This window comes from Vanellus vanellus, assembly GCF_965231255.1.
Source record: "Vanellus vanellus genome assembly, chromosome: Z".
In the NCBI taxonomy this organism is placed as follows: Eukaryota; Metazoa; Chordata; class Aves; order Charadriiformes; family Charadriidae; genus Vanellus; species Vanellus vanellus.
In genome coordinates this window covers 61998087-62024360 of record NC_138908.1, presented here as the reverse complement: position 1 = coordinate 62024360, position 26274 = coordinate 61998087, and the positions used below count along the sequence as shown (strand labels likewise).

General features: G+C 39.3%; 1 protein-coding gene across 1 annotated transcript in view; it reads right to left on the bottom strand.

The window, feature by feature from the left end:
* The window catches only part of PDE8B (phosphodiesterase 8B), a gene marked incomplete at its 5' end in the record, with an annotated part of 78780 nt that overhangs the window by 23232 nt on the left and 29274 nt on the right, over window positions 1–26274 (bottom strand). Inside the window, 7 exons of the mRNA XM_082497998.1 lie at window positions 1743–1883; window positions 2407–2485; window positions 6270–6358; window positions 11269–11326; window positions 13293–13352; window positions 14664–14854; window positions 19630–19689. Of these exons, the coding sequence (XP_082354124.1) occupies window positions 1743–1883; window positions 2407–2485; window positions 6270–6358; window positions 11269–11326; window positions 13293–13352; window positions 14664–14854; window positions 19630–19689 (678 nt within the window). The remainder of the gene's footprint in view (window positions 1–1742; window positions 1884–2406; window positions 2486–6269; window positions 6359–11268; window positions 11327–13292; window positions 13353–14663; window positions 14855–19629; window positions 19690–26274) is intronic.

Below are 26274 nucleotides of genomic sequence, written 5' to 3'. Positions count from 1 at the left end.
CACAACAGAGACAGCGTCTAAGAATACATAGCTTGCAGTCAAATATTCATTTATTCTTCAATAGTCCTTACATAGTAAATAATTACATATTATTTCATGGGTGTACTTTTTAAAACAGTGTAAAATTTATTAATACAGAGTAGCACTTTCAACAGGCATTTGCTAATGTAAGGACAGTGCAAATAAGTTTCTCTTGTGAGAGAGTATACAATTTTTACAAAGAACTTTAGGAATCATCTACTTTGAGGGCTTACAAACATCCTTGCTAGGTACCATCATAAGGATTGTTGGCTGCAACACATCTAGAAAATACTTCCCTTGGGAGCAGCAGAACCAAACTCTGTGCTGAGTGCAATTCAGCTTTGAAGTTCTCAGTCATCAAGCAATGTGTATGCTAAATTTCAGAAGTCCTTGACCTAAGGATGTCGTTCAACTAACCTCAGGTAACCCATAACCTATTCTTACTCCATGACTGTTTTTCCGTGACCATGGATATCCAAGGCACTCTAGATCAGCAAAATGAAGAAGCAATTTCTTCATGGCATCCTTTATCCTGTTCTCCCATGCAAATGCCCATTGCTCTTACCGGCCACTAATTTTCCCTCCATCCCCACTGCTACAGGAAAGCACCAAGAGGACAGCAGGCTAACCAAGAGTCACATATCCACCATCCTTAAGCAGTGCACTGATGCAGAGATAAAAAATATCTTCCAGCACTGATTGGAGAAGAAAGGAAGATAAAGAAGGCAGCTTCTCTCTTCTTACCACCTCAAAGAAGAGACATTTTAAGGAGGGAACTACTTGGCAGCAGAATAGGATGAAGCTGGAAAATGGGTGTAAGATACCGTCTCTGGAAGATACCTCCTCTGTTACAGACAAAGACAGTCAGACAGATGCAGAAGACACACAGGGCCTTTGAGCAGCCAGTGCTAGCAGATGGGCAGCCTATATAAATGGGCAAAGCAAGAGTGGTCTGCAGTTACTGCTGATGAACCAAGGTGAACCTGCAGACAACTTCAGACAGTGACTCCCCCAAAGCTCAGATTGTTGCGGGAAGTGACTCAAAGGTTCAAGGAGTCCTCGAAGTTCATGAAGCAGAGGGTGAGACAGAGGAGGGTGAGAGGTACTTCTGCAGCCCATGGGAGATGGGGTAAGAGACTGTTGCGTGTATTAGGGGAACATACGGCCAGGAACATGTAGCACTTTTGTGGCACATCACCACCACAGCGGGAGTTCACAGTGCACTGCAGATATTTTAACTACAGTTAGGAAAACAAACCCCACTGGGTGCTGATATATTTTGGTCACAACTGATTTATACCACATGGTGCTTAAAGCATGCAGTCAATGAAGGCTCTGCTGTTGTGACAGAACAGTTAAATCTTTTGGTTGGATGATGCAGCCACCTGAGAGACTGACTGAGGGACAAATTGTTATGTTCCAACTAACAAAAGCTCCATGGGCCCCAAGCAAAACAGAAACACAAAGTGTTCTTATATTGATCCCAAGTCAACAGACTGGTAGAGGAGTTCAGTCACATCCTAAAAGCAAAGCTAAAGAAATTTGTAGTCACTTGCCTGAGGCATGGACTGTTGTGCTTCTAAGACATCTGAGGGGCAGAATTGTGGTCTTACATGTGTGCTCATGAAAACCACATATTGTGTTCTTAAACCTAGAGCATTAAAAATAAAGCAGAATAGAAATCTAAAGCAATTTTGCATGAGTTTATTTTACTTGCTTACCTTCCCTTTTTTAATAAATGTGTTGATAGTGTCTAAAAGATCTGCACAGTTTTTATCGCTTTTTGGTAGTTCAGTAAGTTCCTTGCCAATAAGCTCTCCCTTGTGATAACCCATCATCCGTTCAAAGGCTGGATTAACATACTGCCAAAACAAAAGTACTTTAGGATAATATGAAAAAGAACATACTTAAAGGATAATTACTCACATAACTATCAAATAAGTTACACATCTAAAGCCATAGCCACACATCCCTACAATTCAGTGTTTTTCATATAAAAATACTATGTAATGGGGAAACATTTTATTCAAGTAAGGAGCTGAACACAGAAGGTGATACGTAAGCTGTTATCGAAAGGCACGTGAAGAGAACAAAACTCTTTACTGTACCGGTTATCTAGTTCTCCTACAGATTTCATGCTGGTTTTACCATAAGCAGCATTACTTTACTGAAAATTATCATCTAAATAAAGTTACCGAAATATAAGTCTTAAAAATTCAACAGGCATCAAATGTGCAGCATCCAGAAATAAGGCAGTTCATTGCACAGGGCTTTCTAATGGGCAACAAAACTAAACCGCTGAAATAGAACAGAAACTACTGAGCAAACACCTCTTTGGGGCTCCTCTCTCCAAGTTCTACAAAATAGTTAAGTTTTTCCCCCTACCTGAATGACATGATCTTCACTGGTTATTTCTATAGCTTCCTGACAATGGTCTAACGCTGTAAACACTGCATTACAAGCCCTGAAATTAGCAAAGGATTCACTTTAATTTTATTGTTAGAACATTTTTCTCACTATAAATGCATTATTATATTGTACTTATCAGTAGATGAATCAGAAAGTAGCATGTCGCTTTGACTAAACCACATCACTACCTCCATTATGATTTTTTTCAGGAAATTCAGCTTAAGACATCCTTGTTGTTAACGTGTTTTTACTGCAGATCACACAGTAAAATTTCTTGTGTGTACTGCAGCACCTCAGTAGTACATTTCTTCCTCCAAACATGTTCTAGACAGCAGGAACTAACAATTAGCAGTAAAAATAACAAATGGCTGTTACACCAGAATAAGAAGTTTTGTGATCATTAAAGACAGGGAACACAAAAATCACCACAGCAAATACATGCAAAGTTTTCAATAGAGCAAATAGATCAGCACTATCAAAGAAGCTGTAATACAACATAATTAAAGTAAACAATTTAAGCCATCTCAAAGTCCTAGTTAGCAAAATATCAATTTTCCTGCTTCCAAGTAATAATTCAGTGACTCGATTTCCTTACATCCTGATCTTTATTGAAGGTAAAATGATCTTCGTTTCCCATTTTTTTCGGGGCTATCCTTGAACTAATGCAGGAAAGCCTTACCTTGTTGCTACAAAATTTAAATTGCTTAAATTACAGTTTACACGGGATGGGATTAACATGAATACAGGCTCCTAATACTGGAAAGAAATATATGTATACACACAGAGAGAGCGCATACTAAAAGAAACAACCACGGCATACTTGCTTTGATAGATGTCAGCACTTCATCTTTGATTTTGACTAAACACAAACTAATTATTTTCTATGTACCTCTCATTGCAGGGAGCATAAATTCAAGATGCATAAACATTCTTGTATACAGTTGTTACCTAAAAAGTATGTCTTGCTCACAGACTGCACTGTGGGGTTTGAACTAATACTGATGACTAGAGAATTAAGAAACACAGGACTTCGCTAGTTCTGCTCATCATGGAAGTAACTCAAAACCAAATCGGATACACAAAGACATATACACAGAGACACAGACAAAGCCGTGCAGACGAGGATTTGTGGGAAAAAGTGTTGTATACAGAAGACAACAGCAGTATTTCAGCTCATACAATAAAAGGAGCTCCAAATGCAATTTTACAAGTCATTTTCTAGCTGTCCAAGCTGGCTTTAAAGTGTGGTTTTGTGCTGTGTGCAACAACAAATTTATCTCAGTGATAGATGCCTGTCTGGTACACCAGCTGCTAACAAATGTCATAACTTAAACTTTCTGCAGGAAAACACACAGCTATGTTTGCACTATTCAAAGCTTAGTATTTTCATTTGATCTGGTAACCAAGCCAGCAAAATTTTAAATGTTTAAATGGCCCATATCCTATTTGGTTAATACACACCTCCCACAGATGTCCAACCAATCTTCAAAGCAGAAGAAGCTACATGGAGAAGTGGAGTTGGAATGGAAAGACACTTCTGACCACTGACATGACCTTATATACTGCTTTCTTGGGCTCGTCCTACTTTTTCACCACGTTTCTTTTGTACCTGAACACCTGAAATATCCTGGGTTTAATTCCATAGACTAACTTTCTGAAAATATTTTCTCTTCCCTTTCACTTTTACAAAACTTTATAGAAAACCTCCTTAGGCAGCAGAGGCCCAGTGGGACAGACATACAGTGCAACACTTTTTTCCCCACTTAATTAAACCACAGGGATGAAAACAAATTGTAACCAAACAGCTTTACCAAACACTAGTTCTGTTTGGTTTTAAATGGCAAATTCATTTAGAGTACCTGCCTAGTCTGGCAGAGGTAGGGGCAAATCCTCTGTTGCAAGGCATCAGCTTCTCCAGAAAGCTTATCTTTTAAATGGCTACTTCGTGGCCCCAGATGTTAGTACAGATGCTGATTGTAAGTGTTACTTGTGCTTGTTACACGATGAAGGGTATTTAACTATTTAACTGTCCTGGGTCTGCATCTATTAAGCTCTTTAAACTACTTAACTATTCTGGGACTGCATCTGGCAGTGGCAATACAAACCCAAAAATAGCACTGTGTTTTTTTTTTCATCATAGTATTTTGCAATGCTACCAAAAGTTCCCAAACCAGTCATGTTCAGAAATGACGTGAATATATAGACACACATATAAATATATATGTATATTATCTATATACAAAAGACATGATAACACACAATACATTTTATATAATGTTACTATTTATGTAAATTAAAAAGAAGTAGGCTCACGGTTTATGTAACTACATTCAAGAGAACAAAAGCAAGCATATTTACAAGTGGGTGGTATACTGCTTTTTCCATAAACAATATAGATGAAAGAACTGTCAGTAGATGAAATGCTGCTGGGGACTGACATTGTTTCCTTCCAATTTTAATTAATTTTAAGATTTTTTTTTTGTGATTGCTATAAATAAACTTGCAGAAAAATATGGTAGCCAACAGGAATCACTCTCCCTGTGTTGGAGTTTTAATTATCTGCATTCATAGTTGATACTACTCATGTAGAGGTGCTCAAACTCTATTTTCATCTTGTTCTTGAAATGAAACATAAACTACAAGCATTGTGTGTAGAAATGACAGCTTAATCTTTCTATATAAAACTGATGTCTCTGATCTATGCTGACTTAATTCAGAAGTCACTCATTTCATGTTGCATTTACACTGTAGTTGAACAACAAAACCAACCCAGGACCACCATAACACCTAATTTCACAGCTGCTTTATTTTCCTGCCGAGTTTTGGAAAACACCTATTAAAAAATCGTGTGAGCCCAAATTCTATTTTTTTTTCTCTGAAAGTTTTACTGTAATTGCATTCTGCATGCACAAACACGCAGTCACTTGAACACAAAGTCACTTTGGGATCAGTTTGCAAAGAAAATATTAGAAAAATCTACTCTCAAACAGACACACAGAAACTTGTAGAGAAGCAATAGTACTTTCTGTAGGTGGAACCGGAATTAATTTATCACACTCAGAGAACTACACCTTCTCTCCACGACATTCAACTTCAAGTGCTTTTTTTTCCCCATATAGTTGAATTGCAAGCATATTTACATGCATGTATAAGCACCTGTATTAAATATAAAATTAGTCATTTAATTTGTGACTAAGATAAAAAAACTGTGCTCCTGTGTGCCAAGTCTTGCCCAAGCAAGAAAATAAAAACTCAGGGTATGAAGAGCCGGATCAAGACTGCATTCAGCTCAAGCTGTCAAGTATGAAATCTCACACACATGAGATCAAGAATGACTTTGTGAAGTTTTACCATTGCATAAATTTGCAGCCCATAAATGTTACACCCAAGACAGCCTTTTTAAAATGCTGCCCTTGCAATGAAATGAGCCGAAGTCGTCATCCTGCAATATTTCTGCTAAAGAATCTTGCCCTGTTTGTAATGCTGGTAGTAATGGCTGCTAGAACATTGCCAATTCAATATGGGCACCTCAAGACTATGGGACACAAGCAAGCATCAGAATAAAGGACATGTACTGCACTTTGTGCTATGGAAAGCCATCATTTAAACCACCAGTGAATGAAACATACACAGACCAAGCCTTCTCAGGGTACCAGTTACTAAAGTACTTAAATTTGTCCTTTACAACATAACAGAAGAAGGAAATAAGGGTATAGTACATTAGTTAACATACAGATGCAAAGACCATATATGCATAGCTGGGAAGAAGCAGAAAGTAACCTGACGCAATTACGTAGACCAAGCAGTTGATGTCTGCAGTTTTGTACACTTCTACATACCGTAATTTGAAGTGAGATCGTACTTCGCCGTGTTCTATTTGGACCAGTTCGTTGTAACAAGCAGTTATGCTGCTATTCTCCATGAATTGCTGGAAGACAAATCAAGAGTGCATGAAATAGATTGGAATGGTTTTAAACTGTTATTTCTGTTCCTGCATCTAAAACTCTAACCTTATAAAGAGAGCTGGCACCAGTCCAGCAAAGGGCCGCAAAGGTGTTTAAGCATCTCTCCTGTGAGAAAAGGCTGAGGGAGCTGGGACGGCTCAGCCTGGAGAATAGAAGACTCAAGGGGGAATCTCATCTGAAGAGAGAGTGTAAGAAGACAGAGGCAGCCTCTCTCCAGAGGTGCGCAGTGACAGGACCAGAGGCGATGGGCACAAACCGAAACACAGGAGGTTCTCTCTGGACGTAAGGAAACACTTTTTTTACTCTGAGGGTAACTGACCCCTGGCACAGGTTACCCAGGGAGGTTGAGGAGTCTCCATCCTTGGAGATCGTCTAAAGTTGTGTGGGCATGGCCCTGGGCAACCTGCTTTGGGTGGCCCTGCTTGAACAGGGAGGTTGGGCAAGATGACCTCCAGAGGTCCCTTCCAACCTAAACCAATGCTGTGATTCTGTCGAAATAAAAAGCCTTAGTTGTATCCTTTGTGTTCAGTAATCATCTTTTCCCCAGGAATGATTTTCTAGTTCTTAAGAAAATGTGGCTATCTAAATACAAAGTAGGTACAAAAAGATGCTAAAACATCAACTGTGAGTTTTCCCATTTGGTTTTAGCAACCCACTTAGAAACAGATAATCTAAAAAAACCCAAACACCGTCTCACACAAAACCAGTATTGCCTTGATGTTTCATTTTGAACATCTATCCTTAATTCAGAATGGAAATAGAGTACTTTAGAGACATAAAGCATTCATGCTAAAAAAAAGAAAGAGAAATTATTTACATCTGGCATTTCATTTGTTTTCAAGCAAATATTGCAGCTGAAGCTCAGAAGATGAACTTTGCTCCACAAGTAATCTCACTGAGCTGTCGCTATGAATTCAGAAGTGCAGAAAAGTATATAAGGTGAGGAGCATGCTGACAGGAGCTAACAAACTTTTATACACAGGACAGGACAGAATTCTCTCCAGACAGGAGAGAATGTCCTCTCTTTGTTAGGCAAAGATAATAAGCTTAAAGGTCTTGTGCTTGGTCCTGCTGAAATCAGAAACTTTATGTTGATACAAAAGAAGTAGGTTCTTTGACTTCAGTTAATGTTTACTGCTCATTAGCAAACTTCTGCTACGAAGAGCTAAATTACTGCTTTAGAAATACATTCACCCACTCTAGTTTTCACAGAAAATACCCGTGTTGTAATGAGTTCTTACACCACAGCTGCATGCAGAGTCAAGAGGCAGCACTCAAACCTCTAAGGAACAAAGAATGGATTTTCAGAAATCGACATTTCTCTCCTGCATGAAAAATTGTGCTTTGGGAACCAATGGCTTAATCCCAAGTTGCCAGCACAATGTAAAACAGCAAAATTAAAAATAGCTATTGACACGGGTCTGCTTCACTCCTTAATGTTAAGGTCTTGAAATATTTCTGTAATTCTCACTTCACACACTAAGTGAATGTGTGGGAAATCAAAAAGTGCAATATCAGGGTGGCAGAAGCAAAGGTGTAAATTATGTTGTGTTTTTGCAGAACAAGCTGCCTGCAAATAAACTTGTCTTCTACAGCACTATGGATTTAGATTTTTGGTTTTAGGGTGTTATTTTAAATATTCAAATATTCTAATTCTAAATTTTAAACAATATAAAAATAAATCTATCAATAACATACAATTTAACAATGATGTCAACCTAGTTTACAAACTAAAGGTATTAGAAGATACTAAAGCACTTTATAAAGAGAATTTTAAAGTAGTGCTGTTATACTGACAAAATTTAAGCAATGACAAAACCCAACCAGTTTCTCAGCACAAATCTTTGGCTAAGAAATAAGAATTGCAGCTTGTTGAAGTGCTAAACCTGCTCTTAACTGTTGTATAGTCTTCTGCAGATGCACAGAATCTCTGTATTTAAGTTTATAGCACTAATGCCATTCATTCACTAGCTCACTCAAAGCTGAGAAATCAATTGGGAGCTGAAAAAAGCAGGAAACATTTCCTTTTTCTAATCTCTGCACGTAAATGAGTACAAGAAGATGAAGATCTGTTAACTCTCAAATATTAGAAGGCAAACAACAATACTTTATTTTTAAAAAGTCTAGTATTTATACAGTACATTTTGATTTAACTAACATATATTCTTAAATGACATTTTACTTCCTTATAATTGGATTCCACTGTCCTCCTATACGGAGCATGACACAAACCACCAGAGTCATCAGCTCATAGGAATGCCTCATTCTTCTGGCTTAGCAAGAAGTACTAGTTTTACTTTTGTTGCAAACCAGAAAGTTTTAACAGTAACTGGTCAATGAGAATCAACATTTGTTTAGGAAAAGTAGTAAAGTTCAAAATACAAAACAAGATTGAAAATGCAAACATTAAAGTACTCTGTTTGCTAATTTAAATCATATTTAAAAATCAGTCAGGAAGTCAAACCACTTATTTAAATTAGTCCTTCCGAAGTAGACTATCACTATTAGATTTATGAGGCTGAGAGGAAAAAGAAAAATCAGCATAATAAATGTACTGCATTAACAACACCATTAATACACAAACACAAAAGCCGTTAATGATACAGGCAAAAAAATGATCAGAAGATGTAATAAAATAGACTTTCTTGAGAAGAAGGAAGAAAACCCAGAAATAGTTCAGCATAAAGAAAAATGCCAAAGGAATGTATAAAGTTAACAGAAAAGACTCCTGAAATCTCTCTCTGTTCATAAGATCCTTCAGTGATCATAATGATCCAGATGCAGATAGTGATCAATCATCACTGATTCCATTAGAAGAAATGAAAAGTAATTTCTTTAGGACTAGTTACAATATATAATATAGGTGCACATAAACATAGGAAGATGTTACTTAACATAAGTACGCATGAATGCAACAGAATATTTTAAAGCAGAATAGTCTGCTATTCACTGCACAAAAAAAAAAATCATGGTTATTTGCAAGAGGGAAAAGATTATGGGAGTTCTTTGAAATCCTTAGATCTAAACCTGATGTAAAAAGTCTGCAAAACTCTACAAAAATGTGACAGACAAATTGGCTAAAATCTCAGACTCTTTGCTAATCAAAGTGGAGAGGCATTTAGAAGACAGCCCCCACCAGATAGAGCGATGGCGTTCAGTGTTTGATCAAGGGAGGAAGACGATGAGCAAAAATAGGACAAATCCTGATATGATGAACAGTGATAATGCAAAATAAAGCTACCAGAAAGGTTGGACTTTAGAAATAAAAATAGTGAAGAGAAACTTATAATTTGAACAGATATGATTTCACAAAAAGAATTTTCATTTTGCTGCTGAGGAAGAGATTCCCTGCAAATACTGCCTCTCTATTTGAAGAAGGGTATTTTTAAATCTTTGGGGGGGATGTGAGGGGGGTTGTGTTAGAGGATTTAGTCCCTCCTAATCCCCATCCAAGCAGAAACAATTCCTATGTCCACCCCGCTGAGAAAATAGGATCTTTGACATCAGATGTGTTTTAAAGGACGGAAAATAATTCCAAAAGGGAATTACTATACTATGCAAGCTCTCCGATAAATTTGGGACACTGGGACAGCTAGAGGGAGCAGCTGTCAGGTGCAAAAAGATTTTACCTTCTTAGGCAGACAGCGTGCCACTTAGACGTTTCTCAGAGCTGCACAGTGTCTCTTCTGGCTCTACTCAGTACTACAGCTACAGTTACAGTCTAGTCCACAAAACATATAGTCCTGCATTGTTCATTGTTTTCAAATTAAACACCAGACTTGAGAAAAAATAAAGGTTTCTTTGAATTTTCTTTTTTCTTTTTTTTTTTTTTTTTTGAGACAGAAGGAAAAAATTCTTGGGCTGACCTTTCTCCTAGCCTCAATTGTTCCAATTTTCAGAGCATCTAAGCACTTCAGAAATGCTTTTGCCTTTAATGCGTTTCCCCCCCAGTACCCTTGCAGGAGAGGCAAGATCTATTACCTCTTTTTGGAGAAGATCTAAAAATTGGTGCCTGTTCTGCTTTGTAAAGAAACTCAAGCTAAATACGAGTTAGCTCAGACACTGGACTCAGTGTGAGCATATTACCGTGAGATTCTGCCTGGGTTAATTCCCTTCGTTCTCTGATTTTCCTTACTACAGTTAATCGTCCTAACTGTATATAGTTAGTTCTCTCTAACCACTGATGTGCTTCTATCATTTCAATACATAACCTTTCTTATGAATGGCTAACTTTAATATTACAGCTGATTTCTATTACATTAACTTAACATTAATATCCATCCAAAGCCACCCACACAAAAGTTGCCTTTCTGTTCTCTCCTACAAAGCTGTTTTGAGAAACAGCCTTCTGCTGCCTGTATAGGAGAGCCTCTGATGCTGTCCTGAGAAGAACAGGTTCAAGTTGACACAACAGAACTCACACAAAAAAAAAAAAATTCTTCTTCACACCATGAGGAGCTGGACTAGGCTTGTAGTCCCGTTAGAAGAAGAATCCCAGCAGTCTGAGCTACACAGAGGTGTTTGGGTGACAAGTCAGCACGTTGCGATATGCAGCACACATTAATCAGGGTCCCCCATCATTGTTTTGTTAATGAAGTCATAAACAAAACCCACCTACCACCCACCCAGATGACAAGAAGTTAATATTACATGCTTGTTCTGGAAGGATTAGCTAGATCACAGATTCTCTTATACTATATATTTCTTGGATATGCTATTGAAAAGAAAAGAATACCCAATCAACTGCCACTGGTTTTTCATCAATAAATTTTTGATGGAAGCAAATGTATAGTTTACAATTTAAGAAAATAGAAGTGTCTGTAATTTACAAAGCAACCATCGTTACTATAATAAATATGTGATTTATACATACCCTATCAAAGCCTGCATTAAGAAGGGGAAGAACAGAAGTCTCCTCTTGGTCAGCAGATCTACAAAACAAAAATCATAGAATCATAGAATTGTTTAGATCATCAAGTCCAGCTGTTAGCCTAACACTGCCAAGATACTATTAAACCATGTCCCTAGGCTTCACATCTGCATGTCTTTTAAATACCTCCAGGGATGATGAATCAATCACTTCTCTGGGTGTCCCAATCACAAGCCTGTCCCAACGCTTGACAACCCTTTTGGTGAAGAATTTTTTCTTAATATCCAATCTAAAACTCACTGGTGCAACTTGAGGCCATTGCCTCTTGTCCTGTCATTTGTTACCTGGGAGAAGAGACCAACTCCCACCTACTACAACCTTCTTTCAGGTAGTTGTAGAGAACAATAAGGTCTCACCTGAACCTCCTTTTCTCCAGGATAAACATCCCCAGTTCCCTCAGCTGCTCCTCATAACACTCGTGCTCGAGACCCTTCAACAGTTTCATTGCCCTTCTCTGGACAGGATCCAGCACCTCAATGTCTTTCTTGTAGTGAGGGGCCCAAAACTGAACACAGTACTTGAGGTGGGGACTCACCAGTGTCAAGTACAGGGGGATGATCACTTCCCTAGTCCTGCTGCTGGCCACGCTATTTCTGTTACAAACCAGGGTGCTATTGGCCTTTGTGGCCACCTGGGCACACTGCTGACTCATATTCAGCCAGCTGTCGACAAACACCCCCAGGCAGCTTTCCAGCCACTCTTCCCCAGGCCTGTAGCGCTGCATGGGGTTATTGTGACCCAAGTGCAGGACCCGGCACTTGGCCTTGTTGAACCTCATACCGTTGGCCTCGGCCCATCAATCCATTCTGTCCACATCCCTCTGTAGAGCCTTCCTGCCCTCAAGCTGATCAACACTCCCTCCCAACTTGGTGTCGTCTCCAAACTTACTGAGGGTGCACTCGACCCCCTCATCCGCATCATTTATAAAGATATTAGACAGAACTGGTATGTTGTACGGTCACACACCATTCAAGAATTAGATGGTATCAATTTGACATAGTTACCTAAACATAATGAATACAGTGAGAACACTCTTGCATAAAATACATACATAAAATCGTACTATTACAGAAGCTGATGCTATAGTCTTCTTTTATAGGTATTTGCAGCTATTGTACAACCTGATGGTTATTCCTACAGCAAACCTAAGAGATACACTACAGAAGTCTTGTGTCTCTTCACAGACACACAAGGGCATTACAAAAAGAATTCATGAAGGGAATTAAAGACGTCCTGTGATATCCTATGAGAAAGAATCTAAAAAAGTGTTATTAAGTAAAAGGTGAAGCAAATTATAAAGTCTTGAGCAGCAGCAAGCTCAGTCTATTTTCTAATCTTGGGCAGGAATATGTCTTCTCCCGCCACTCTATTTTCTAATATTTTAATTGAGCTAGGAAATTAATAAAATTGGAATGGATTCAGTAGTGTGCAAGAGTTTTAACAAAGACAGGAAAGGTCTCTTTTTTGAAAGTACCTGATAAAAAATGTATTCAAGTCAGTAAGAATTCTGCCTGAATACATGGGGTATGAATTACTGAATATGGATTTGAGGACAACATTCCGGTGAGTTCAGTACCAACAGGATTGAAGTTTATTCCATTACCCAGTTCCCTCATAACTACAGTGTGTCATTTGATCTAGTTATTTCCCTTAGAAAGTAACACATAGCTTTCCAATGTTTTTTCTCTTTTAGAAACCAACACACAGCTTTCTATTTTTTCTTAGTATACAAGCCATTACATTATGATCCTCTGAAGATGATGGGGATAGTACTAGTCTGTATAAATAGAGAGTTATCAAATACTTAAACAGGATGCATAAAACATCAGTAACCCATTTCAGGTAAAATAATATTAAATTTACTCTATCAGGCTTGCTAGTAAGATACTTTCTGTTATTAGATAACTAATATACATAACATTGTTGTAAAGTAAAATAAAAATCTTTCACAAAACAGTAACACTTACATGCGTGGAACCACAGCAAGTATTACAGTGTGCTCTGATGGTTTTGTGGCACGAATAGACCTGAGGAAACAAAAATTTCTTAGTTACACCACATGCTTTCTCAATATTACTCTGAGTATCGTGATCAACAATATAAATGAAAACCAGGACTGAAAAGTCACCACTGAGGCGAGAAAATAGGATATCACACTGCCAAAACCTCCCTCTCCCCACTTAGACAATCCATTTCCATTTTGATACCAGATTCCTCAGATTTTGCTCAATGTGGTGAAGAGGCAAGAGCTCCAAAAACAAAGGGCATGAACAGCAGCTCTTCAAATCCACTCTTATAGCCTAGCAAAGGTTTGCCCTGTTTACTTAGCTTATTTGGAGCAGACTGCCCTGAATGCATGGGTTGAGAAAGGCCAGTCTATACAACGCATTTTCAATTACCAATTAGCTAATTTAAACAAGAATCTCCCATATTTACCATTGCCCTTCTAGATACTGTAAAATTTTGTTTAGAGGTGGGAAGTGCATTTGGGGCATGCAAGTAAGAAAAGAAGGTATAGCAAGCGTCTATGACAGACTATGATTTATGGAATGCTGAATAAACAAAATTTTACTACTTTACGTATTATTGAGAAACTGAAAAAATATGATCAGCTATCAGAATAACGCTCCATTCACCTTTTACTAGCTAAAGGTAACTTTTTTCAATCATATCACGCTGCCCTGAATAAACAGTCTTTATTACTTTTTTTGTTGGCTTTTTAGAAGAACTTCCATCAGCACAAGCATCTGCGCTTTAAAATGCTCCTTGTCATAAACATGGCAAATTTCGGCTCCCGATGGACTGAGAAGCACAGTATGGTGTATGGTACAAAATGTATGCTTTGGCTGAAATAAAAAATCCCAATACTAAGCACCTGCAACCTTACAGCTGCTGAGACAGTCATGAGTACCAGAAGAGCGATGTGAACTTCTGCGGAGAGCTGGCAGTACCTGACCCAGTGGACAAACACACACGTTCCTTTGAAGCTCTGCAGCTTCAGACTCTGCTGCAGCAGTAACCCAGGAAAGAGGGAGGCACAGACAGCAGGGAATAATTTCACAACAGCTCTGGCTTATGCTCTGATAGAAGCCCATGACCTAAAGGGACAATTCTACAATTTGGCTTTGCCAAAAGCAATTTTCACGTTGCTCTCCTCTTACAAATGTATGCAAACCTTCTGGCCTCAACCTTCAAAATTCCATTTTACTGTAGTTCTGGGTGTTCTTTTTTTGTTTGTGTTCCCCCCTCCCGCCCATACTTTGTTTTTAAAATTAGGAGGTTTGGTTTTGTACAATATATTCCAAAGTTCAAGAGAAGCGTAAGGTCTTTTAGGTTACCTGCAGATATTTTCCGCATCAAAATATCTGGAGTTTCTGTGATCTATAACAATTATTTCCTGGTGCTTATCAAGAAAGCATTCAAGCGCTGACTCTGGCGTCCGAGCAATATTGCACCTGTATCCAGCTCTGTCACAAGCCCACCAGAAACCATCACTTTGGTTGTCTTCTTTTGCAAAGATCAGCAAAACCTGCAAAGCATGCAGAACAGCGGCACCGCATTAAACACACAAAATAGTTCTCTGCATGGTGCGAGTCTTAACAAACACTTCTGCTATACAAAATATTGAGTCTACTTTGAAAGTGGAAAGACTGAACCACAGACTGCAAAACGGCTGATGCAGCAGCACAACTTTCTTAATAGACAGAGTGATTATCAATAGATAATCAATAGTTAACTGCATAGGACTGATATTTAGGACAATGCCAGCTGCCAGATGAGTCTTTTCTAACCCATGTTCGAATTCAATCAGCAGCCACCCAGAGTAGGTGAATAGATGTTCAAACATCATTGCCACTCTCACCAGGCCATCCCAGCTACACACACTTTTAATTGTAATGAACTGTCTGAAATGCAACTGCCTTAATTATCGCTCTTCAGGGACAAACAATTAACAGAACACAGTTTTATTCGTTATTTCTCTTTTGATGTACAACAAAATAGAGTTAACCCATATTCTTTCAAAACTGAAAAGGACAACAAGCCGGTATGGACAGCGATGGGTAGGAGGAAAAAAATTACTCAAACATCACAATTTTTACTCAATAAATTCTACCTAATTATGTAAATACATGAGGTGCTTTTCACAACTTCAGCTGAACCCTTAAGGAAGTGCTCAGACGAGATGAGGTAGAATGCGTGCTGAGGGGCTGTTCTAAAAAACAAATTGTTGCTGTAGGAAGTCTGTTTGCTAACTCACACACAGAATATAGGCTGAAAACAACTGTATTTGTGTGCTTCTTGTGTGAAAGAAAGTATTTTTTAAGAGAGAATAAATTTTTCACCCTTCCACTATAATACATACATTATCAGCGTACAAATTGCACAGCTAGGAACACAAGCCATATAGACAATCCCCTTCAGAATTTGCACATATTTACTACAGCAACTGATCACTAACCATGCCACCCTGTGTGACCGATGGAGAAAAAGGTTAATTTCGTGCAAATATGTTGTGAAAAAGAAAGGCCTCAAAAAGTAAAAAAATTATCCACAGCTGTTCAAATTGCGCAGAAAGGCAGCAGCCAGAGAATAATCTATGCATAAAGCAAAATGCTGCTCATTTCACAAAAAAAAGTCATCCCCTGACTTCACTGAAAAAAACCTGTCTGAGCAAAATATGAAAAATTTTGCCCCAAATACCCGTAAGAAAGGTCAATAACCTTTGATCTGTTCTGCTCTGGGCAGCTGTGGTGTCACCACATGAAATTCAACACCATCAGTCTAGAAGCTAGAAAAGGTGACCATAACTTTTCTCTTATCTTGAGCTGTCTGGATTGTTGAATTCTAAACAATAAACAAATCAATTAATGTAACTGAGGCAGGACAACCAGTCAAGGTTTCATTAAATAGTTGAAGAAAATTATAGACTCAGAATTTCCATAAATATTAAGAAATAACTTAAGAAGTTTCAATTTATTAGGAGTATTTTTAATTGCAGTTAACAATAAGTAGATATGGGTTACTGACACTTAACATCCAAGGTAAATGTTGTTATTCTACCTAGTCCCTGATTTTTTTCCAACCATTGAAGTGTTGGAAAGCAGTGACATGGTTGAACTGCAGATTTTATCTGTGGATACTCAGGTGAAGTCCCTACTCTGATACAATCTTTTGTTTCGTTCCATCTGCTATTAGTTTATTTTGTTCCTAGTTTGATTGGTACAATACGGTTCAGATAACAGGTTTTTTGGGGGGCACATTTTTTGTTATCTTCTTTTTCTCAACATTCCCTGTTTGGAAATAAAGGATTGCAAAATGCTATAATTTACCAGCTGTGAAATAACGCAACTTAATTAAACCACCCGATCTCCCACTGGTAGCTAATTATCAGTGTGTGAATCCTTCTGAGAATATACTACCATGCTTTCTCATTAATATTTGTGTGAAGCTTACTATAAAGCATCAAAACATAATGTAACTAGAAGTATATTGCAAGATATGCTCTCAAAGTCAAGATAAAAGTTTAACAATCCATATAAACAACACTGCCAAGGAAAAGCTTGAATTCAGTCTGTGTCTCTTGGCAAAAAAAAAAAAATGTAGCTTTTTTCGTGCATAATTTGCCAGTATTACTGTAAAAAGATCATTTTACTCGGTGCTGTTCTGGTTTAGGAGCACCATGGACTCCTCCTGTGGAGACCCTTATATTTTTTGGTAATGTATTGGAATTTTTACCATCTTTCTAAGTACTTGCTTCACACAACTATCACGTCTTGTTCCTAGTTTATTATAAAAATACAGAGAATGGACAGAGATTTGCTTTAAAGAGTTCCAAATAAATCAAGAGACACCAGCTGAGCAAGGACACATAGGGTACCACAACAAAACCGAGAAAATTACGAATAACTTAAGAAGCAAAACCAAAGTTACTTGATTATTTTTATGTTATTGTACTCAACCAGAGAGTTTTAAGTTGGAAAACATATAGTAGCTCTGAATTAAATTAGGGAGGAGATCTTGTTACGCTGAAAATCGAAAGTCAGTATGGGGGAACAGTAAAATGCTGTGCATCATCATGCTTCATTCGCGGTGCAACAGGGAAGTTCACCACTGTTAGAACAGAAATGGAGTTTGACGTCAATACTGTAAAAGAGACGACAGCCAATGAATGTGCTAAGAGGCGAGAAAATGCAGTATTTGAATGGGGGACAAACCCAAACCTGTATCAGCCCTGGTGAACACTTCTGCCAAAGGGTAGGACAGCTTCTTAATGTGCACTAAACGTTTATAAAAACCACCTTTCGCCTCTGTCCTCTGGAGAAAGCGCATTTACATGTATTTTTATCATGGTCATTTCCAAGGTCTCAGAATGAAACCAAGCCTGTTTGCAAGCCTTCGCACAAAATTGGGGCAGATGTGCCAGCTGTGTGTGGGGAGGGCGTTCGGAAGGTCGGAGCTGGTAGGTTTGCTTTGGACTCTTCCACTTGCCCCTTAAGGCCAGCAGCACCTCGATCACGATCGAGTACAAACCAAACCAGATTTGTCCTCCAACACTGATGGTCATAAAGTCCAGTGAGGAATCTATTAAATGGTTTACAGCAGGTCACATTCGCAAGTAAGGTCACCTCTCAGACAAAAGATACATGCCATTTGGTATCCTGTAACAGCATAAAACATGCACCAGAATAAAATGAACATCACTAAGAAAAGCCTTGGTGGCAATTGTTTTAACAAACTAAATTGACTTACCAGGCAATTGTGAACGTGATTAAGCACCCACAAATAGAATTTAAAATGTGATATTCAGTGGCTGTTTGCCCTGAACAGAGAAACACGCAACTCCATTATCAAGATGGAATAAAAGATTAACGCATGTTTTTTAAATGTGTGGATGTATGCGATACTTGCCAAATTAGCTGAGGTAATGTGGCTTGTTCCACAAACAAAGCACGTGGGTTTACATAAAGTGTTTTCCCTTTAATGTAAGTAAGTTACTGTATGGCAATGTCTTTATGGAAAACTCTTCAGTTAATGGTTTTACTTAAGGCCGGCTTTCTGCTTTACTTAAGGTCTTCTATGGTAGCACCATAGATTCTCACTTATGTAATGTAGGGACAAAATAACATCCACACCTGACAAGATTCCAAGAAGAATGTAAAACACTTAAAAACAACAAAAGCCCCCCACTTTCCCTTCTTATATGAAAAACCTTAATTTGTAACAGTTAGCACTGGTACTATGATATTTTGGCAATTCCAATTTTTACAAAGTAAAATCCTGACATAAGCACTGTGAGTATTTTTATTTGTCAAGTACCTGCCTGACCATCTTTCTGAAGAGGATCACAGTCTAAAGAACATTTTTCCATGGAAGTCTAAAGAACAATTTTCCATGACAAGTTCCACACTTTTATGTTGAAATTCCTTGCACAACCAAACTGGTCTGCTGCTGAAGCCACCGTTCCACAGTCTTATTACAATATAAACAAATAGTTTAATTGGAGCAAGTCATCATTAAGACTGAATGCTTAATACAGAAATAAAAATGTAAAGCTTTATGACACATATACACATGATTTATTTTCCTTGAGAATAGCATTTCTTCCACTTGTAGGTTTTTCCCTCTCATACCCAGATATCCAAATAAAACAGAAAAGGTGACTGGTGACTATATGTCTCTGTATTTTACAGTTAAGTGACCCAAAAAGTTAATTCAAATGAATGGTGTATCACTAGAGCAATGTTAAAGACCATTTCATTTCCCATCACCCAAGAGCTCTAACACCCACTATAAACTAAAAAAAAAAACCAAAACGGTTGGCATCTGTTTACTGGCACAGGAACAAAATGTACAGAAACAGAAGCAAGTACAGGTAAGCGATGTTGCTCCTTAAGCTGAAGTTCAACCTGCCTTCTTGGAAGTGGTGTGACTTCTTGGACCGGTGACCTGTAAAAGTCCAGTTCTCTGTCCTGTTGCGCAAAACCCAGCAAAACTTGCTGGGTACCTGAACTTTATAATGGGGTTCTCTGCTTTGGTATATCAGAACTGAACACTTTTACCGTCCAGAGAGGCAGCTCTTTCCCCTGCAAGCACGTACACACGCACGCCTATTTACAGGACATATAAAAGGAATGATTTTATGTTAATGCAAATCTAAGCATCTTGTTTACCAAGTGAATTTACTTGTAGATCTCTTCTCAAGGAATCAGATAAACCAAAACACCAATTACCCAACTATAGGGGTTGAACCTTAATCTCTTCACAGCGAATTGACTTTCTCAAGAAATTGAAAGATCATCTTACCTGAATTGGATCTTGTGTCAGTCTCATGGGCCCAATTTGTACTTCTGTAGTTGAAGCCTGCTAAAGAAGAGTAATACAGATATTTTTTTTTTCCAGCCTGTTTCTTAACAAGATAGCATTTTACATGCAAGAATGAAAGATCAAACAGAACCATGAAAGACTCTCAAAGGCAGGCAGGCATATGACTAGCAGCCTTAATTTAGTTGCTTTGAAGTGTACCTCTTATGAACACATTTTACCAAACTCCTACTTTTATTTGATTTGCCTCTGAGTTAAAAATTGTAGGGTTTTAAATAAGGAAACAAGAAACACCACTTCCTTTCCCCTCTTTCCCCTACAGAATACCTTGGCTGCACAGAAGGACCTTTATTTTGCTTAAGACTACAGAAAGCTATTTTTTTCTGGCCAAAAATTGCCTTATTCATTTGAATGTAATAAAGAACTTGTATTAAAGGTCTTGTGACATATATTCAATATTAATATTTTAATGGGTTTGGCTAGGAAAACTGACTTTTCAGACAAGAGAACTTGTTTGGATTGCAGACTTAAAATTGTTTTCCAGAACCATAGCCTTTTGTTTGCAGGAAAAAAACTATTGCTACCATGTGAGCCACAACATTTTCAAAAGACATGTGAGCACATCATAATTTAAAGCTACTGCAAGAAAGCCAACAGAGGTTGGCTGTGGTTGCTTTGTTGCTATATTTCCTAGGAGTTAGACTACCTTGATACTTTTTGTGTCTTTATACATTTCAATACACGTCTCCTGTACGCTGCTGATTTGTTTCACTTCAGACCATTAGCTACAGGAGGTTGTTAAGCAACTGAACAATACCTATGTCCTCCCACAGATGCACGTACTTAAGGAAAAGAGTCTTTGAACCCTTAAAATATTGTTCCCCTCAGGTGTATGGAGGATTATTTGCAAGTTAGCAATCTCCAAAAGGGCAGACCCTCTGCTTTCCTCCTATTAGTTACCCCAGATGCCTGGTGTAGGCAAGTTAAAGCAATTTCCCTGCAAGACTTGTCATTTGAACAAAACTCTAATCATAGGCAGATTCCTGGGACCGTTCCCTGACACAGAGGAATCCTGGAGCCTTATTTCTGCAGCATTTTGCTCTGCAGCGCTCACTAGTTTGAGCCTTTTGTCTGAGGCTTAAATTTAGTATTTTTCAAAGGAATGCGTATACACATTCAAAATGTATGAAGTTACAAGTATTCAACTTTTTTCCTTAGAGAACACAATACCGTGTTAAGTATTAACCGCCTTGCCTGCATGCGAGACAGTGGTATTATGTATAGCTACAACTGACAGGTTGGACTTTCATGCACCACTGAGCATTGATTCTTCTCAGCCCAACAACGTACGTCAGAAGGTGCTAACAGGCAGTACTCCAAAAGATTAAACTACAAAGCCTGCCACTGTTTTCCAAACCAAAAAGCTGCCCCCAATATAAGGGTAGTTAACCTCTCCTTTTCTCACACAAAAGCTTCGCTTCCCACTTGAGCTACTGCCATGGCAGAATGTAACTTAATGCCAGTAAGCATATCAGAATAGAAATGAAAGTTAGCACCCATCATCATGAGTTATGAGTAAGGTTAGAGAAACAGTTCTCTGAAAGCTCACAAACCCTATTCCTCCCCACCAAAAAATAAAAAGAGCGCATTCACACTTCAGTGGTATTATATAGGGAACTCTTAAATACATGTTTTACAGTGATTCACTTTGATTTTTAAACAAAAAAAAAAGTTTTAAAGTAGTCTCAGATGAATCTGTAAGAATACACCACAGACTTGGGTAAGTATCAGTGCAAAAGCTTCTTTTTTTTACTATGTGCAGCTCCGACTGCCCCAGAACATATTGATCAAGAGCCTGGGATCCTTCACGGAAGACAGTTAGGACACAGATATTTATTTTATTATCCGTTTATTAATGCTACTGGGGAACTGACATTGTGAATGAATGCCTTACACTTTTCTACCACTTCAGAGGACATCCAGCGTTAATTACTCTGTTTTGTCTACAATGGAATAACTGTGTCTAAGACATAGACCAATGCAAGCAAGTTTATCAATACCTTTACAGAGATTCCTTCGTAGCCTAGCCACTTCTCTTAGCCCAGGTATTGTAAAACAACAACAAAAAATCAACACAGCTGTGACTCAGGGTTTCCATTCCTGCTGCTTTTGTGTCGGCCTTGTGAATAGAATATACCTGAATAAAAGGACCTAAAAATCAGGGTCGCTCTCTCTTCCACCCTCCCAGTTTCAGGGTGTTTCTGCCTTTGCTAACAGTAGGAAAGCTTCATGATGATTAGAAAATCGGAGAGTCCCGATGTAGGTGAACTTGTCCCCGTCCTGCTCTGCGCAGACACGATAGGGTCAGAAACACACAGGGATGCAGAAAAGGTGCTGCTATATCTGAAAGATTGCTATGTACAACCTTTAAGCCCATAAGTTGCTCAACTTTGTTACTTACATGATGCACAAAAACAGATGGGACCCTAAAATTAGGACTGTTAATGAACATGAGCATAGGAAGGATTAATAAACCTTCTCATCTGATACAGCAAAAAGTATGTTTGAAATCCTCTTTCCTGGACTTGGAGTTCTGAGTTTTGTTTTGCAAGCTGAATCAGTCCCTTGGATTTAGATGCCCAAATTGCTCTGGGTACAAGTGACTGTCTCACTTTTCTCTTTCAAAACACAGCTGGAGGAGGCAGCAAGAATAATGACATGAGTGCCTGGCCTTCACAAATGTCCTACAGATCTCCCCTTGGCCTCAAGGAACTAATTCCACATATTCCTGACTCCCAGAAGAATCTCACCATGTGGATGTTGCATATTAGTAATACAATGACCATACCTCTGCTCATTTCCTGACTTAAGTGAATATCTCATTGCTGATGATTTCCAATTTAAATAAATCTCTCATTATTTGATTGACTGTCAGGAAGGATTGCTAATAGATCTGCAACCTAAATCAATTAGTACAGTAGCTCATTACAAACTTTTCTGGTAAAACATGTAGAGACAAGCCTGGTTCCAAAGAGGTCAGTGAGAAAATCCCTGATTTCAGTGAGTAGAGGAACAAACACAAGGTTGGAAGCAAAGAAATAATAAATAGACTAACCATCTGGGAATAACAAAAGTTTAAAAACAGTGAAGAAATTTTTGTTTTAACATTTTAAAATGTCTAATATTATTTCGAGTATCATTCTAACCTCCTGGGCCATCTCCACAGGAATTAGCTATTAATCACAGAATTAAAGACAAAGTCAATTAAACTTCCTTAAATTCTATGTTTTTACGTAAATCAGTGATTATCAACTATGTTACTATCACAGCAGTACTATTAAGCACAATGCACTTACCACTTCATTAAAAGTTCCACATTTTTAATTCACCAATACAAAAATCTTTACCGCCCCATATGCCTGCAGACTTACAGCACCAGCAGTCTGTGAATCATCAATAATTAATTATCATTGGTGATAGCCAACATGGCTTCACCATAAGGGCAAATCATGCCTGACGAATATGATGGCCTTCTACAATGGCATTACAGTGTTGATAGATAAGAGAAGAGCAAGTGACAACATCTACCTGGATTGTGAAAAGCATTTGACACTGTCCCACACAACACCCTTGTCTCTAAATTGGAGAGACAAGGATTTGATAGATGGGCCACTTGGTGGACAAGGAATTGGTTGGATGGCTGCACTCAAAGAGTTGTGGTCAATGGCTTGATGTCCGAGTGGCAACCAGTGACAAGTGGCATTCCTCAGGGATCAGTGCTGGGACCGGTGCTGTTCAACGTCTTTGTTGGCAACATGGACAGTGGGATTGATTGCACCCTCAGCAAGTTTGCTGACAACATCAAGCTTTGTGGCATGGTCGACATGCTGGAGGGGCGGGATTCCATCCAGAAGGACCTGGGCAGGCTTGAGACGTGGGCCCACGCAAACCTCATGAAGTTCAACAAGGCCAAGTGCAAGGTCCTGCATGTGGGTTGGGGCAATCCCAAGCACAAATAGAGGCTGGGTGGAGAATGGATTGAGGGCAGCCCTGAGGAGAAGGACTTGTGGGTACTGGTGGATGAAAAACTCAACATGAGCCAGCAATGTGCTCTTGCAGCCCAGAAACTCAACAGCATCCTGGGCTGCATCAAAAGAAGCGTGGCCAGCAGGTTGAGGGAGGTGATTCTGCCTCTCTACTCCACTCTGGTGAGATCCCACCTGAAGTACTGTGTCCAGCTCTGAGAAGAAAAGATGGGGAAGGACTCTTTGTTAGGGACTGTAGCAATAGGACGAGGGGTAATGGGTTTAAACTGAAAGAGGGCAGGTTTAGAATGGACATTAGGAAGAAATTCTTTACTGTGAAGGTGGTGAGACACTGAAACAGGTTGCCCAGAGAAGCTGTGGATGCCCCATCCCTGGAGGTGTTCAAGGCCAGGCTGGATGGGGCTTTGAGCGATCTGGTCTAGTGGAAGGTGTCCCTGCCTATGGCAGCCGGGTTGGAACTAGATGATCTTTAAGATCCCTTCCAACTCTAACCATTCTATGATACTATGACAATTAGGAACACAACCAGTGTAAAAGTAATAACGAATTAGTACAGCAAAATTTTATTGAATAATTCTTCACTGCTCCAGAACAACAACAGCAACTAGAACCAACCAAGCAGTGAAGAAAAGGTGTTGGTGAGTTCAGCCTCCTGGAAATGCTCAGGATGGAAGTGCCAGTTGAGAACCATTGCACATGTGCCAAGGTGCCTACAGACACCCTTTTACTCTGAAAGCTCCTTCCCCCAAACTGCTATACCTTCTTTCCTCTTTAGTCACCCCAAACTGATGCAGCCCTTTCCTCACCTTTGCAGTATGCTTTCAGACCTCTGTCCCTTTGGTTTTGTAAGCAGGTAACCGGACTGTCTTCTTGACCTGTCTCTCTCTGCACCACTGTAGTCCCCTGGCTCCATCTCCTCATCTTTGCTAGGGCTAATTTGCATCTCTCTCCAGCTCAGCTTTCCCCATCTACACTGCTGGTGAGGGTTGACACCTCAGCCCATCCTTTGGATATTACCACTTCCATATTCGATTATACCACTATTTTCAACCTCAAATCCCATCCCCCCCTTTTTTTTTCCTGGCCAAATTGCAGTCCTGGAAAGGATTACAGCCATGTTTGACCTCAGCCCTGGTCTCAGCCTTGCTTGAGTTCACTTACGAGACACAGGTCCCACAGCTGTTCTCCAACAACCCTGGCCTGCAGCTGGTGTCCTGCTCCTCTTCCTGCTCCAACACACCTGACCAGGGTGTCCAGCTCCTCTTTTGCTGTTCAGCAATGTTATGGCCCTCTCTTCCTCCCTTTCTTTTCTTAGTCTTGTCTTTCTTAGCAGACCTGTATCGCACTCTTTCTCCTCTTCTTTTACTTTTTTATCACATCTGGTCCATTCAACCCACATCCACTGGCGTTTTTCTACAGTTTAACACTTGGACACTCTTTCTCTGTTTGGACCCTCCCTGCGCTTCTTTGCCAGCTTCAGCTGTTACAGGGAATATCACCTGACCTGTCTAGCAATTTGTGCGTGTTAAAGAAGGAAAGAATTCACAGGAGAAAAATTAAGAGCTCTTTTCACAAAGTTGCCACTTCTGACTCAAGAAGCCCCTAACTGATAAGCTGACAAAGGCTGGGAGAATAAACGAGGTAGATCATTACACACTCCCTCTGCTGGAGACTTGGTCCGGAGCTAGATGGCTTTTGGCGTGATCTCCATGGCTTTTCCAGACACCATCCTTCCCTGATTCATTCATTTAACTGCTTCTGTTCATCCTCTCCACCCACCAATACAGCTACTTTCCCAACTCTCTTTGAGGGATCACTGCTCTCTGACACCTCTGTTGTCAAGTTCTGTTTCTCGATTCTCTCCTTGATGTGGCTTCCAGTTGACTTGTGCTTCTGCTTTCCCAGCTGCTTCCACCCCGCATTTCCCTGGCTCCCGCTAGAGGGCTTGCCAACTCACTCTGCTCCACAAGCTGCTCCCCTCATGCCAGCCAGATGCCACCTTTCTTCTTTTTCTTGAGCACAAGAAACAAATTATTTGCTCCAAAAACACAGCTCCACTGAGGACTTGCATCTATATCCCTCTACTCTAGTCCTCTTTCCATGTTCAACAACCGAAATCTCAGCTTTCCTCTATGCATGTGTCTAGCTGTCATTTTAGGTAACCCCCCCTTCCAAATCTGTGTCTCGCCCATCAACCTCTATCTGCAACCTTCTCTCAGTTGCTGTGAGTACTGCCCCAACCTTCTTCTGCTCACACCCACAATTTGTAAGTCATCATCCACCTGAGCTTCTCTTAAGTCCTCCTACCCTGGCTCTGTCTAGATCTTGCTCATTCTACGGTATCTACAAAATGTGGCCTTTCTTTCTCAACTTCCTGCAGTCCTATCATCCAGGACTATTTTGCCTGCAGGTTATTACAACATCCTCCTCTTTAGCTGTGACACCAGAAAACCTGCCAAGCTTACATTCAACTTGCAGAAGGATGCAGAAGGCACAGGTAAAATCTTCTCTGCAGATGAAAGCAACAGAGAAAATAAAACAAAAGGGCTGCAAACAAACCTGTCTTCTCTCTGAAGATCTT